The 13,775-nt window shown below is 45.6% G+C and overlaps 1 protein-coding gene across 1 annotated transcript in view; it reads left to right on the top strand.

Moving 5' to 3' along the window:
- The window catches only part of TNFRSF11A (TNF receptor superfamily member 11a), a gene marked incomplete at its 3' end in the record, with an annotated part of 45,883 nt that overhangs the window by 14,647 nt on the left and 17,461 nt on the right, over window positions 1–13,775 (top strand). Inside the window, 5 exon segments of the mRNA XM_006141844.2 lie at window positions 77–220; window positions 2,858–2,951; window positions 5,032–5,126; window positions 8,599–8,712; window positions 12,071–12,123. Coding sequence (XP_006141906.2) covers window positions 77–220; window positions 2,858–2,951; window positions 5,032–5,126; window positions 8,599–8,712; window positions 12,071–12,123 — 500 coding nt within the window.

Genomic DNA, 13,775 nt, shown 5'->3' with positions numbered 1-13,775 from the left:
CCCCCCGGCGGGGGCCAGGGAGTGCCTGTGCGTCCTGCCTCTGTCTGGTGGCTGACCTGGCCTCTTTCTCCTGCAGGCAAGGCCCTGGTGGCCGTGGAGCCCGGCAACCGCACGGCCCCGCGGCGCTGTGCCTGCACCACCGGCTACCACTGGAGCCAGGACTGCGGATGCTGCCGCCGCAACACCGAGTGCGCCCCGGGCTTTGGCGCCCAGCACCCCTGTACGGTTAGATCTGTGCGTCTTGCGTCTGTCCGCCCTTGCTGAGCCATGCCCTTGAACCCGGGGCACAGCTCCAGTAACTGCGTCTTTAATGTGCCTGGGCGCCAGGTGTCGCTGGAGGAACCTGAGGAGCTCCCTGATTTCCCCCCAAGATGCAGGCCCAGGCAAGACCTGAGCGTGACCCCCAGCAGGATCTACAAAGCAGCGCTTGCAGGCAGCCCACGTACCTATCACCGTGGCTCTCTGCTCTAGGATCGCCACTTAGGAGTCAGCGGAACAATCGTGTTCCCCCTCAGAATTTTGGAAAACCGCGCCCCCCACGTACCTTCTAAACATGACGTCTAAAAGATAATGAGTTGCTCAGGACTTGTTTGGAGGGAAGTAGAACTGCAATAGCACTAAGGAATACTCAGTGTAATCCAAACACCAAAGCAGTGGGGGACCTACTAGCTTCCATTTAAAAATGCCTCCATCATTTTTAACTGTTGGAAATTTGTTTTTTCTTTTTCAGAGAGGTTTTTGTTATAGGGCTTGTATGCTCGCCAGAAAGACAGAGACAGAGAGACAGAAAGCTAGAAATCACCCCCCACCCCCCGGGGGATGGCCATGCCTGGTGTGGGTGTAAGCCACAGGGGTCCGGGACTTGGCATGCGAGTCAAGCGACATAGCCATTACGCCAACTGCTGGTCCCAGAAAATTAATTTATATAGTTCTTCTTCTCCTTTGCTTTGCGTCCATTCCACCTTCTTTACAGAATTTTATCCTAATATATTTTTATTCTTGGAGGGCTTTTCATACTCAATTTTTAAACAGAATTACTTATTATTGTTTTAAAATTTGCTCTAGAGCACGTGTGCTTATCAGATACACACAGGGGGAGAGAGACAGAGAACAAGCACCAGGTCTGAGACTCAAACCGTGGTTACCATGTGGGAGTCCAGCGTCTTAATCATCATGTCACCTGCTGGCCCCCCGACTCAGTTTTTAAAATGTACTCTAAATCAAGGCCCTAACAGTTAAAAATACTTTGGGGGGGGGTGGGGGGACCTGGCTGGGGTGGTACACATTTGTTGACACTGTTAGTAGGCAAGACGAGTCCACAGGAGAAGCCCAGCTGGATTCCTGGCACCCTAAAAGCCAGTGCTATGGCAGGGAAGGCTAAAGTAGGAGGCTGACGACATGGCCGGACCTGTCTAATAAAACAAATTTCTTCTGGATTGCATTATCACTAGATTAACTACTATACAGTTGGTCGAAAATAAATATATTTTGCTATAGGATAATTATAAAAGTTTTTGAACTTCATAATCAGTGGGATTTTTTTTCCAATTCATATATTCAAGGTTGAGTATCACTAACTGCTAAAATGCGACAAGATTCCACACCCACTCTATTTCCACTTTTTGTTATATGTCAAAGTGCTGGAACACTTACTTCAGTCACTAAATGGCCAGGGAAAGACTTCTGTTGTAGAAAGTGGCCCTCAGTTACTTCAGTGCCTAATGAATGATATGACCATGGTGACAGTGAGGTGACAGCACAAGTTATTTGTAATGATCTAATGGTTGAAAACTCGATCGTGTCCTTTTTTGGGTCAAAATTGCAAAAATAGAAATCCTTTTGACTTGGAAAAATGTTTTGAAGAGTCATTTGCTTTCTTGACTACTGGGAAGCCTAGGACAAAGTCGTTCTTTCAGAACATAACAAACATATACAAATATACGTGTATACCTGTTCATCTTTCACTTAGGGATTCCTTGTTTTGACTTAAAATACTTGGACAAGTTTAGGAGAATTAAAATATTATTCTCCCTGTTCATATGAGGAAAATGTCTGTCACAGAGTCTACCTGGCATAGCCGGTCCTTATTATCAGATGTACTGGCTAATCTAAGCACGCTACACTTTTCTCTTGGGAAAAGTCTGATTTGTTTTTCAGTTATTAAAGTAAACCTCCTTACCATGGCCAGCTCCCTCTGAATTCTTACTCTAGAGCCTTCCTACTTTGTCCCCATGTGAGGTAAGATGCTCCTGCCTCAAGGGTTTCTGGCTGATGTTCTCTCTTCTCTGCGCCTTTGTCAGTGATGCGTTCTTTAACCATAGAGGGACAGAGGGAGGGTGGGGATGAGTGGAAACGCCACTCCCGCCTCGCCGTCGGTGTATGTGAATTCAGAACAACTCAGCCTCGTCCCAAATGCCCCAAGTCTCTTGCCTTTGATAGGTAAGGAGGGCAAGGAGCTGTATGGGTGCTCTCAGGGTAGGAGCTTCGCCTGGTCTGTATTTCTGCGCTTTATTTGGCATCCCAGAGGTCTGGCACCAGAGCTAGGTTTGACCAGGACAATGGCTCAGAATAGTGAAGGATCCAGACCAGAGCCTGGACCTGAACCTCAGACTCTGGTGTTAGTGGCCCGATGCTGAGCCAGTTCCCTTTCTGAACACCATTCTGTACTCATGGCTGACGTCAGAACAGCGATGTGGGCCCAGGTTTGTGGGAGCCGAAGCAATTAGACAGGTGCCCTGCAGGCGGAGGGGCAGGGGTGTGGGGACTGAAGCAGGGGCAGCTCCTCCTCGCTAGTCCTTTGATGTCATCCCAGCCGATCTCTAAGTGCCCTGTGCTTCTTGTCCCTCCTTTCTGACAGTGCAGCTCAACAAGGACACGGTGTGCACGCCTTGCCTCGCAGGGTACTTCTCAGATGCCTTTTCTTCCACGGCCAAATGCAAACCCTGGACCAAGTAAGTGGCAGCAGCCAAAGAGCCCGAAGAGTCGATTGATCTTAAACAGCTCAGCCTCCACTGTCTCGTCTGAGCTGAAACCAGATGGATTCCACTTGGTTAGGCTTCCTCTTAAAGCCACATTCAGAATGGAAGAAGTGCCAGTTTGATGTGGGAAAAATGCATCAGTTGAAGCAATTCTTCCACCCAGCACACAGCAGGGGCGTTGTGTTACGTTAGGTGCAGTGGCCTGTGGTGTACAACGACAGCTTCCTTTTTTCAGCTTTATTTACTGGAAAATGATTTATGACATTTATTATCAGCCAATAACCACTCCTACTTTTCTCAGTTCCCTACCTCACTGGTTTATTCATCCAGAGACTGATGTGTGTTGTGTTGTGTTGTGTACGTGTACCTGGGAGCCTCCTGTTGATATAAAGGTTTGCACACTGTGAACTCCTTGGGCCTTTTTCATATATCCTTTTTTTTTTTTTTTAGAGTTTTTTTGCTATAGGGCGCGTGTACTCACCAGAAAGAGAGAGAGAGACAGAGAGACAGAAAGCAAGAAATCACCCCCAAGGGGGATGGCCACGCCGCAATCCTTTCTCCTCCCAAGATCTTGGGCATGCACGCACACACACCCGGCGTGAGTTTAAGCCATCGGGTCCAGGGACTCAAACCATGGTCGACTACATGGGAGTCCAGTGACATAGCCATTACGCTAACTGCTGGTCCCTTTTCATATATCTTGAAGCTCTTTCTGTATTCGAGTACTTAGATCTTCATGTTTTTTTTATTTACCAATGCACAGTATTTCTTTGTAGAGGTGTGCCTCAGTTTATTAAGTTCCTTACTGAAAGTCATTAAGGAAGTTTTGATCTTTTGCAGTGTTACGTAATTTTGTAACAAATCATCTCATACGTATATGTATATATGAGAATTCCTGGGTGCTTTCTGATAGTTGACATAATGATTCTTTCAGTTCCCAGTGTATTCTTATTAAATGTGTATTTTCTGATCCACTCAACTTTCATGTTGAAAACATTTTCTGTTTTTCAACTTTAAAAGCAAAATCCTCACAACTTTATCACTTGGTCATGGAATCTTTTATTTACTTTTTTTTTTTTGAGAGATTTTTGCTATAAGGTGCATGTGTTCACTGGAGAGACAAAGAGACAGAAAGCGAGAAATCACCCGCCGGGGGGGATGGCTATAGCGTAATCCCTTCTCCTCCATTCTCTCGGGCTGTTGGGCACACATGCACATGCGCTTGGCATGAGTTTCAAGCCACTGAGTCTGGAACTCAAACCACATTTAGCCGTGTGGGAGTCCAGCACCTTAACCATTACTGCACCTGCTGGGCCTAGAATCATTTTTTTATTATTATTTAATTTTACTAATTATTATTATTATTTTATTTGCCATAGGGCACGCACACTCACCAGAGAGAGAGGGAAAGTGAGAAAGAAAGCAGCCCGGTCTGAGACTTGAACTGCAGTTGGCCATGTGGGAATCCAGTGCCTTCCACACCACCCCCTTGCCCCCATTTTTTTTTTCAACTGCAAAATGGCACATGCACTCTCCAGGGAGAGGCAGAGGGCAAGAAAGAGAGAGGGGGAGAGAGGGGGGGGGGAGAGAGAGAGAGAGAGGGGAAGAAATCAACCCCCAAAGGGGCATGGTTGTGCCCCAATCTCTTCTCTATTTCTCCTTCCTGATAGGGTTTGGGGCACACACATGTGTGCCTGGCGTGTTTTTCAAGCCATTGGGATGGATTCAAATGGTAGTCAAATGGTAGCTGTGGGATCCAGCTCCCTTCACCGCCAGCCTGTCGGGCCAGCCTGGAATCTTCTTGCAGAAGACCCTGATCTGCTCTTGCTGACTGTGCTCTCAGAGTAGTTCTTAGAGGACACAGGCGACAAGCCCTTCTGTTCATTCATTTGACCACCTTTGAGGTAGTCCGTTCCCCTGTGGAAGTCCCTAGGGATTCAAACGCCCAAGAAGACCGGTTCATCTCCTGAAGGAGCTAGCAAAAGTCTTCTGTTCATTTGTTTTCTTAAATAGGAATATAAAACGAAAGCATTTAACTACTCTCCCTCTGCAGTTGTACCGTTCTCGGGAAGACAGAGGAGCATCATGGGACGGAGAAGTCAGATGTCATTTGCAGTTCTTCTCTGCCTTCTAGAAAACCACCAAATGGTATGTGTTCAAGTGCCTGCAGGGGCTGGCAGATGGCATGGTGGTTGGGACACTGGGCTCCCACATGGCTTACCATGGTTTGGGCCTGAACCTGACAGCTTGCTTTCTCACTTTCCCTCTTTCTCTCTTTCTTTGGTAAAAAAAAAAAAGAGAGAGAGAGAGAGAGTAATGATAATGAATAAAATAATTTTAAAATTCATTCATTCATTCATACAAGTGCCTGAAGGTTGGTAGATGGGCCCCAGTATCATTAGCTCATCTTGATCACTCCCAAATGCTGTATTTGAAGGGGTTCATCTTTCTCTCTTCATTTCATCCTATGCAGTCAGCTCCGTATTTGATTTTTATTAGGATTTTCATTCCACGTCTGTTGTCTACTTGATAATTTTTGACACTGGGCTGGGGAGATTAGGGATAACTAGTGATATCATCCATATACCCAGACATGGTGGGATGGTGGTCACCAACCAGATCTGACAGCTTGTTAGAATATAGCTTTCATCATTTTTTTAAAAAGAATTATTTATTTATTTAATTGTATGTGTTATTATTACTTTTCAGTTTGACCGAGAGAAACGAGAGAGAGAGAGAGAAAGGGAAAGTGAGGAAGCAGACCGCCAGGCCCGGGACTCACGGTCAGCCATGTGGGAGCCCTGCCTTAACCGCCACAGCACTTGCCGGCCCAGCTGTCATTATTTACGGAACGTTTATAGATCGGATTAATCCCACTACAGTTTCGAACATTGACACACATGGCTAAAGACAGGTGGTATGTGGTGGTGATGGGGCAGCGTGAGGATCTGGAGGACAGAAGAGCTAGTGTAAGTGGCAGATAAGTGGCAGGAAGACCTTGCTTTTTGTCCGGTTTATTTATTCCTTGAGAACGAGAAAGGACCACATACCCAACAGGGTCTTCACGCTGCGACCTGCCCCCGGCACCCCCAGTCTCAGCAGGCCCACATCACGGAGGGTACTGGGATGCTCAGGGAGGGCTTAGGTTGCAAACCCAGGACCTTTCCTATTTTTGTCAAGTTGTGTTACCACTGCCCTACCACCCAGCCCCAAGAAGATCTTTCTAATAAGCCAAGAGAACGTAGGCCTCAGAATAACAAGGCCAATAGACTTTGACCACGAAAATCAGGGTAGGGGCCAACAGGTGGTGTGGCCATTAAAGCAATGGACTCACACATGAACAAGCTTGGTTCAAGTCCCGGACCAGGTGGCTTGCTGTCCACTTTCTTTGTCTCTCTCTCTCTCTCTCTGTCTCTCTCTGGTGAGCGTATGTCCTATAACAAATTTTAAGATAATAATAATAAACAAAATTGAATTTTAAAATAATTGTTAGAAACAAGAAAATCAGGGTTTAGATTTTGACATTTTGAGAAATAGGACATTAAAGCCTTCTGGGCCGAGATGGTGCTGAAAGAGAAGAAGGTAGCTCCTTCCAAAGCTAAAGCTAAAGCAAAGGCTTTGAAGGCCAAGAAGGCAGTGCAGAAAGGCATCCACAGCCACAAAAATAAGAATACCTGTACATCACCCACCTTCCGAAGGCCCAAGACTCTTCGGCTGCAGAGGTAGCCCAAATATCTTTGGAAGAGCCCCCAGGAGAAACAAGCTTGACCACTATGCTATCATCAAGTTCCCCCCAACAACCGAGTCTGCCATGACGAAGACAGAGGACAACAGCACACTTGTGTTCTTCGTGGATGTCAAGGCCAACAAGCGCCAATCACACAGGCTGTGAAGACACTCTATGATGTTGATCTGGCCAAGGTCAACACTCTATTCAGGCCTGACGGAGAGAAGAAGGCCTATGTGCAGCCGGCTCCTGATTTTGATGCTTTGGATGTTGCCAAAAAATTGGGATCATCTAAACTGAGTCCAGCAGGCTAATTCTAAATACACACTTTTTCACCATTAAAAAAAAGAATTCTGGCTATGGAATTACACAATCAGCAGAGTTTTCAAAAGACTACTTAGAAAAAAAGAATACTGAGTAAGAGAACACTAAAAATAATTGAAGAAATGAAAAGTTATTAAATAATAAAAAAAAAGAAGATGAGAGAAAAGGCAGGAGGAAATCAGGTCAAGAAAAGAAGGGTTTATGACATAAGGGACCAGCTGGTGGCACGGCAGTAAATGCAACACTCTGCAAGGCGGAGCTCCGTGGGAAGTCACCGGACTGGGTCAGGAGAACTCCCCAAACATGCCTGGCACTTGTGTGCCCATTAACCAGGGTGGCTGAAGCTGGGGTCGATCACGGTGTTAAGACCCTGTAGAGTGTGTGACACATTTGCCCCTTGTTCAGTCTTTCTCACATAGAATAAATAAATAAGCTTAAAAAATTTTTAAAAGGTTTTTGCCATAGGGCATGTGCACACGCTAGAGAGAGACAAGCACAGTGATTAGGAAAGTGAGAAACTAACAGCCCCCACCCCCCGCCAGGGGAAATGGCCATGCCAAAATCCCTTCTCCTCCATTCTCTTCCTGGGATTTTGGGTACACACGCACACGGGCCTGGCATGATTTTCAAGCCACTGGGTCCAAGACTCGAACTGCAGTCAGCCATGTGGGAGCCCAATGCCTTAACCACTATGCAGCCTGGTGTCCTCCTCCCCAAGTTTTCTAATTGCTTGAAGATATGTATACTCACCAGAGACTGGGGACGGGCAGAGGGAGAAAGCGCCCCTCACTGAGGCATGGTCACTCCACAGTCCCTTCTTCTCCATGTTTCCATCCCATTGGCATTTTGGACATGTACACATATGCATCTGTTATGTTTTTAGGGGCCAAGATATGGTCGGCCATGTGGGATCCAGCTACTTTAACCACCAGGTATAGGGCTGGCCCCTAAAATTTCTTTGTAAGAGTTTATAATGTAAAGATTCCAGCAATGGCATGATCAAGGAAGGATGAAGGAAGGTTGTGTCCACACTGTGCAGCAGACGCAAGGCAGAAGCACTGCAGCGGCACTGGTTCTGTCCTCGCTGAAAACTAAGGTGCTGGGCACCAGGCAGCAGATGACAGAGGCCCTGCCCAGCCTCGGGACATCCAGGGCTTTCCAGAAAAGAAGCGAGAGAGCCCTGGTACACTGCGGGTACCTGGACAGACATGACATCGGCCTTCCTTTTCCTACAGAGCCCACCTAGCTAGAGATGTGAAGGGTACTAGAGGGAAACGAGGATGAACTGGGGTGATCGGAGGTGTTCTAATGTAGAAACTCCATCATGGTCCTAGGTCAGCCTTGGCAGGGCCAAGCCAGACCAAGCAAGGCTGGACTGGGCCGTGGAATCCAGCTCTCAGAATCTGAGCGCTTTCTGATGAGTGCACACACAAGGCTGGGGGGCTTCTGCCACCTGTGATTCTTGAACAATACCTTTGATTCTGGGGACAAAATTTTGTTTCTAAACTCTGTAAAACGGATTTGCAAAAGAATCTCTAACGCTGTGTTTCTCGTTTTGTTTCAATCCAGAAACCCCTGTTTACTTGCCCAGTTTAATTATCCTGCTCCTCTTCGTGTCTGTGGCATTAGTTGCTGCCGTCATCTTCGGTGTTTACTACAGGAAAGAAGGGAAAGCCCTGACAGGTATCGCATTTATGGTGCTTTCTGAAAAGTGGTCTTAGAGAATCTAGATAGATTTCTGGGTAAGTGCATTGGAAGACGGGTAGGTTGCTGACTGCCGGTGGTGATCTGCTGAAATCAGTGGTGGAGGTGGGTGCACTTGAACTACAGTGAAATACTGTTTATTCTGGATTCGTTGTCCTTTATTAACAACAACAGAAAGCCAACCCCATGCCAAAAACCCAACATCATGCCTGTTCATATACAAGTAAATAATAAGATTCTTGCATGGGGGCAGCTGATGACTTGTAAACTCTGTGTTGACATTGTGTAGATTATGTCGCATCAGGTATATATACAGGGGCGGTTGCGCTTATCCTAGAATTCATTCGTTTTAGATGTACCCATTTAAATCAGAGACAAAAAGCCCAGATAAATGGCCAGGGGAAATGCCACATCTTATGGAGAAAAATGGTGGACCTTACAGTTACTGAAGCAGGATTGTGGGGGTTGGCTTTGTCTCGTCCAATCATTGCACATGTTTCTGGGCCACCAGGGACTGAACTGGCACCAGGGTCTCAGCAGTGAGCGAGGCAGACACAGCCAGTGTGCTCCTGGAGGAAGCATCTTTGTGAGCCTTAGATCCACAGCTTGAGGCTGAGCACTGAAAACTAAAGTGCTGGCCACCAGGTAGCAGATGACAGAGGCTCTGCCCAGCCTTGGGACATCCAGGGCTTTCCAGAAAGGAAGCGAGAGAGCCATGATCAGAAAGGCAAGTTGGAACTTCCTAGCCCAGGAGGAATCGACGAGACTCCCAGGCTCTCTATGTTGAGGGACCCACATGACCGAGGGAGCGTAACTTGTTGGGATTGAAAGAGGCAGGTGCAGCCGGAGCAGGAAGTTGGGAACCAGCAGTGGAAGACACTTGGAGAGGTGACACAGCTCTGTGGGCTCATGAGTTTGCTCCTTATCTTCAGCAAAGGGAAGCAAGGACAGCTCTCTTGTTTCAGTGTAGAGAACCAATTCGGTGTCCAGGAAGTGGGGACATGGGTGTGCCAGTTAGGAAGCATTTGCAGTTGTCTAGGGGAGAGATGGTCATAACTTTGGTATACAGATACTTTCACTACCATCTGCAAATAACTAGTACTGATTTCCACAATAGAGAGCTGTAACTGTCTTTCTATTTGGGGTAACTTAATTTTAATGTCATTTCGAAACTACAGAAAAGAAGCAATAATGATGATGAGGGTGATAGCAACAGTGGATATATATTGAATGTTATGTGCTAGGTGGTAGCATGGCTATATTTTGTTTGTTTATTTGTTTTTTAGTTTTGGTGCATGTGCTCACTGGAGAGAGACAGAGATATAATGAGACAGGAAGTGAGAAATTACCCCCCAGGGGGGATGGCCACGCCACAATCCCTTCTCCTCCATTCTCCTCTCACGATTTTAGAAACACCCAGTGTGATTTTCAAGCCACCTGGTCTGGGACTCGAATTGCCGCCAGCTATGTGTGAGGCCAGCACCTTAACGTCTATGCCCCCTGCTGGCTCTACATATGTGATTTACACGCACTGAGTTGACCTCCACAGTAATACTACAAGATAGGTGCTATTATTTTCCCAATTTTATGATGAAGCAGTTGAGTCTCATAGAGATTGAGTTGGCTGTGACAGGTCACATGAGAGCATCCATAGCAATGTGAGATTATTGGGACAGACTGCTCACAACAGTGCCTGGCCCAGCTAAGTCTCAGGAGGTGTTAGGTGTCACTAGTTGTTGCAATGAACTGTGGTCGTGGAGAGTCGACACCTCCTCACTTCGATCTTCACAGGGAAGCAATCTTAAATTCTCATTAGAGGTGGGATTAAATTTTATCTTTGCATAATATAAATTCATAATTTTTTGTAGCTTACTTGTCTGAGCGCATCACTTCTGTTTTATAAGTCAGTGGAGATGTAGTTTGGATATGTCACAGGACATCGCTCTTCTGAGCATCAGCAAGGTGTAATGGGAGGGGTTTGGGGACCACTGGAACTCGGCAGGTCTGACACTTAGCCCTCCACTGCACCTCACTCTTACTGTACATACTTGTGAGCTCGTTTCAGAAAGCCAGCCTCTTAGACATGCCTCCCTTGTCCTCCATGATGCCTCACCTAGTCTTTTTTTTTTTTTTGGAGAGATTTTTGCTATAGGGCACATGTGCTCGCCAGAAAGACAGAGAGAGACAGAGAGATAGAAAGCAAGAAATCACTTCCCGGGGGGATGGCCACGGCGCAATCCCTTCTCCTCCATTCTCCTCTCAGGATCTTGGGCATGCATGCACATGCTCCCAACGTGAGTTTAAGCCACTGGGTCTGGGATTCGAACCACGGTCAGCTACATGGAAATTCAGCTACATAGCCATTACGCTGACTGCTGGTTCCTCACCTAGTCTTTTGTAGTCAAAGAAGAGTTGCTGAAGCCAATGGGAATGTCTGTAGTCCTAACTGCAGCTAGGCATCCAATGCAATATTAGGGGGTCATGTTTTATTTACATAGAACAGGAAGTTCTATTTTCTTGTAAGAGTAAGATACCTTCATAGTCTTTAAGTCAGTTGATTTCTTTTTAAATGAGTTTACTCGCAGGAATACTCACTGAAACATTTTTGGTGGACAGTTGAAAGGTAGCATTGAACTGACAGATTCAACAATACTGAGTCTAACACAGAAAGAAAACATTTCATGATCCTATTTATATGAGGAATCTTTTTTTTTTTTTTTTAAGGTTTCTGCCTTAAGGCACATGCGTCAACTGGAGAGAGTCGGTGAGAGGGAAAGTGAGAAATCCCTTCTCCTCCATTCTCCAGTTAGGATTTCAGACACACGTGGACATGTGCCCAGCATGGTTTTCAGTCCACCAGGTCCAGGACTGGAACCTTAATTGGCCATGTAGGAGTCCAGCACCTTAACCACTGTGCAACCTGCTAGCCCCGAGGAATCTTTTTATAAAAGTCAAATATACATAGATAGAGAATAACACAGTGGTTACCAGCAGTGGAGGGAAGGAAATGGGGAAATGTGGGTCCAAGGATACAAAGCAGCAGATAGGTAGGCTGTCCCCGTCTGAGATCTAAACTACTGTAGGACTATGGATAATAGCCTGTCTGGTACTCAGGACTTCTGAGGAGGTAGTAGCTGCTCTGCTCTGGCCATTAGGAAAATATGGATAACTATGTGAGATGAAGGGTCTGTTCATTTGCTTCACGATAGTCACCATTTTACTATCTATGTTACCCCACAACATCACTTGTATACCTTAAATATATGTAACGTTTCTTTTTAAAAAAAGAAATAGGAATTAATACAATAAAGCCCTTATTCTTGCTCTGTCTTCCTAGCTAACTTGTGGCACTGGATCAATGAGGGTTGCGGCCGCCTAAGTGGGAATAAGGTAAAGTGCAACGTCTTTAGTGCCTCTCTGAAGTCCCTTCAACTCTTAGGCTGCTGTGGCTCTTACTGGCCAAATATTTAGCCCTTCCATGAGGCGATCAGATCTTGAATTCTAGGACTGACCCCACAGAATAACCCAAAGCCCAATCAGTGCTCACTCTGAACACTTGTTTTCTTTGTATGTCATTCCACTTCGTCATCACACATGCATTCTTTTAGTACCGGAACAGATTCCTAAAGGAACCACCTGCAACTCTCCTTGACTCTAGTTATTTTGGTAACTGTGTTTTGATGTAATTTCAAAATGATAGGAAAAGCGGTAAGAAGAGTGCAAAGAACGTTCACGTACCCTGTACCCAGATCCACCAGTTGTTTGCATCTTATCACACTGCTTCGTAACTGCTCTCTGTACGTGTGTACATGAACATGAATACCTCTTCCTGAACCGTTTTAGAGTAAGTGGAGGCATCTGGGAGTTTCTATACCCTTATATACTTCAGTGTATATTTCTTAAGTACAAGGACATTCTCATGTATAACCACAGTATAGCTATCACAATCAAGAGCTCCAACACTGGTAAAATGCTGTTACCCAATCCATGTTTAAAGCATTCATTATCCCATCATGTCCTTTAGATCTATTTTCTTTAAGACATGTTTTTTTTTTTCAGAATTTTTTTTGCCATAGGGTATGTGACGGAGACAGAGAGAGTGTGAGAAATCACCTTCCAGGGATGATGGCCACACCGCGATCCCTTCTTGGTATTTTGGGCATGCACACACATGCACCCTGTGCGGAATTTCAAGCCACTAGGTCTGGGATTTGAATCACAGTTGGTCATGGGAGTCCAGTGCCTTCACAATGATGCCACCTGATGGCCCCGACATTTAAAACTAAGCTCTCATACTGCTTTCTCCAACTCTAGTCTTAGTACCAAAGGATTCTTCTCATCTTTTCCTTTTCTATATTGTTTAAAATTTTTCATGTCTATTCATGAGAACACATGGACATGCACGAGAGACCGAGGCACCATCCTTGAAGGGATCTTTGTCATGTCACAATCCCCTTCTCCCTGCCCTCCAGCTCATTAGGATCTTGGGCACACTCATATGCCTGGCATGGTTCAGACTGACCAGCCTGGGAACCCAAACCCACAGTTGGCTGTGTGGCTTCCAGCACTGCAGTTCATTATGCTGACACCTATGCCACCAAAGCTGGACCCTTTTTTGCCTATTTGAATCGGCCCTTCTTCAACAGTATAAAACCTACCTCCTATTAGTCTCAGTGTATGTGCTCATTTGCTCAGTCTGGAATATACAGAAAGTAGTTTCAGAATTATTAAACTATACCTCAGCAAAACACAGAGATACCAACTGTAGTTCAGTATTTGTTTATAGGTATTTTTGGTTTTTGTATTTAGATGGAAAATACATAGACAAGATACTATATTGAAAAGTTGCTTGGGTTAGCTCTTCCCCTGGCTCAGATGTGCCTATTGCTATTCATTTAAAATGCAGTGGGATTCATTTGCTTCTGGTTGTATTTATTTTGGGTTCTCCTGCTCTCTGTAATTTTAAATAACACAGTTAAAGCTCCATGGTGAATGTGCCATCTGTACTTGCTATATGGAAATAATTAGCACAAATGCCATTT

The sequence above is a fragment of the Tupaia chinensis genome, unplaced genomic scaffold (assembly GCF_000334495.1).
Source record: "Tupaia chinensis unplaced genomic scaffold, TupChi_1.0 Scaffold000065_1, whole genome shotgun sequence".
Lineage (NCBI taxonomy): Eukaryota > Metazoa > Chordata > Mammalia > Scandentia > Tupaiidae > Tupaia > Tupaia belangeri.
Note: the sequence above shows the minus strand (reverse complement) of the source record. Positions and strands in the feature narration are given on the sequence as shown.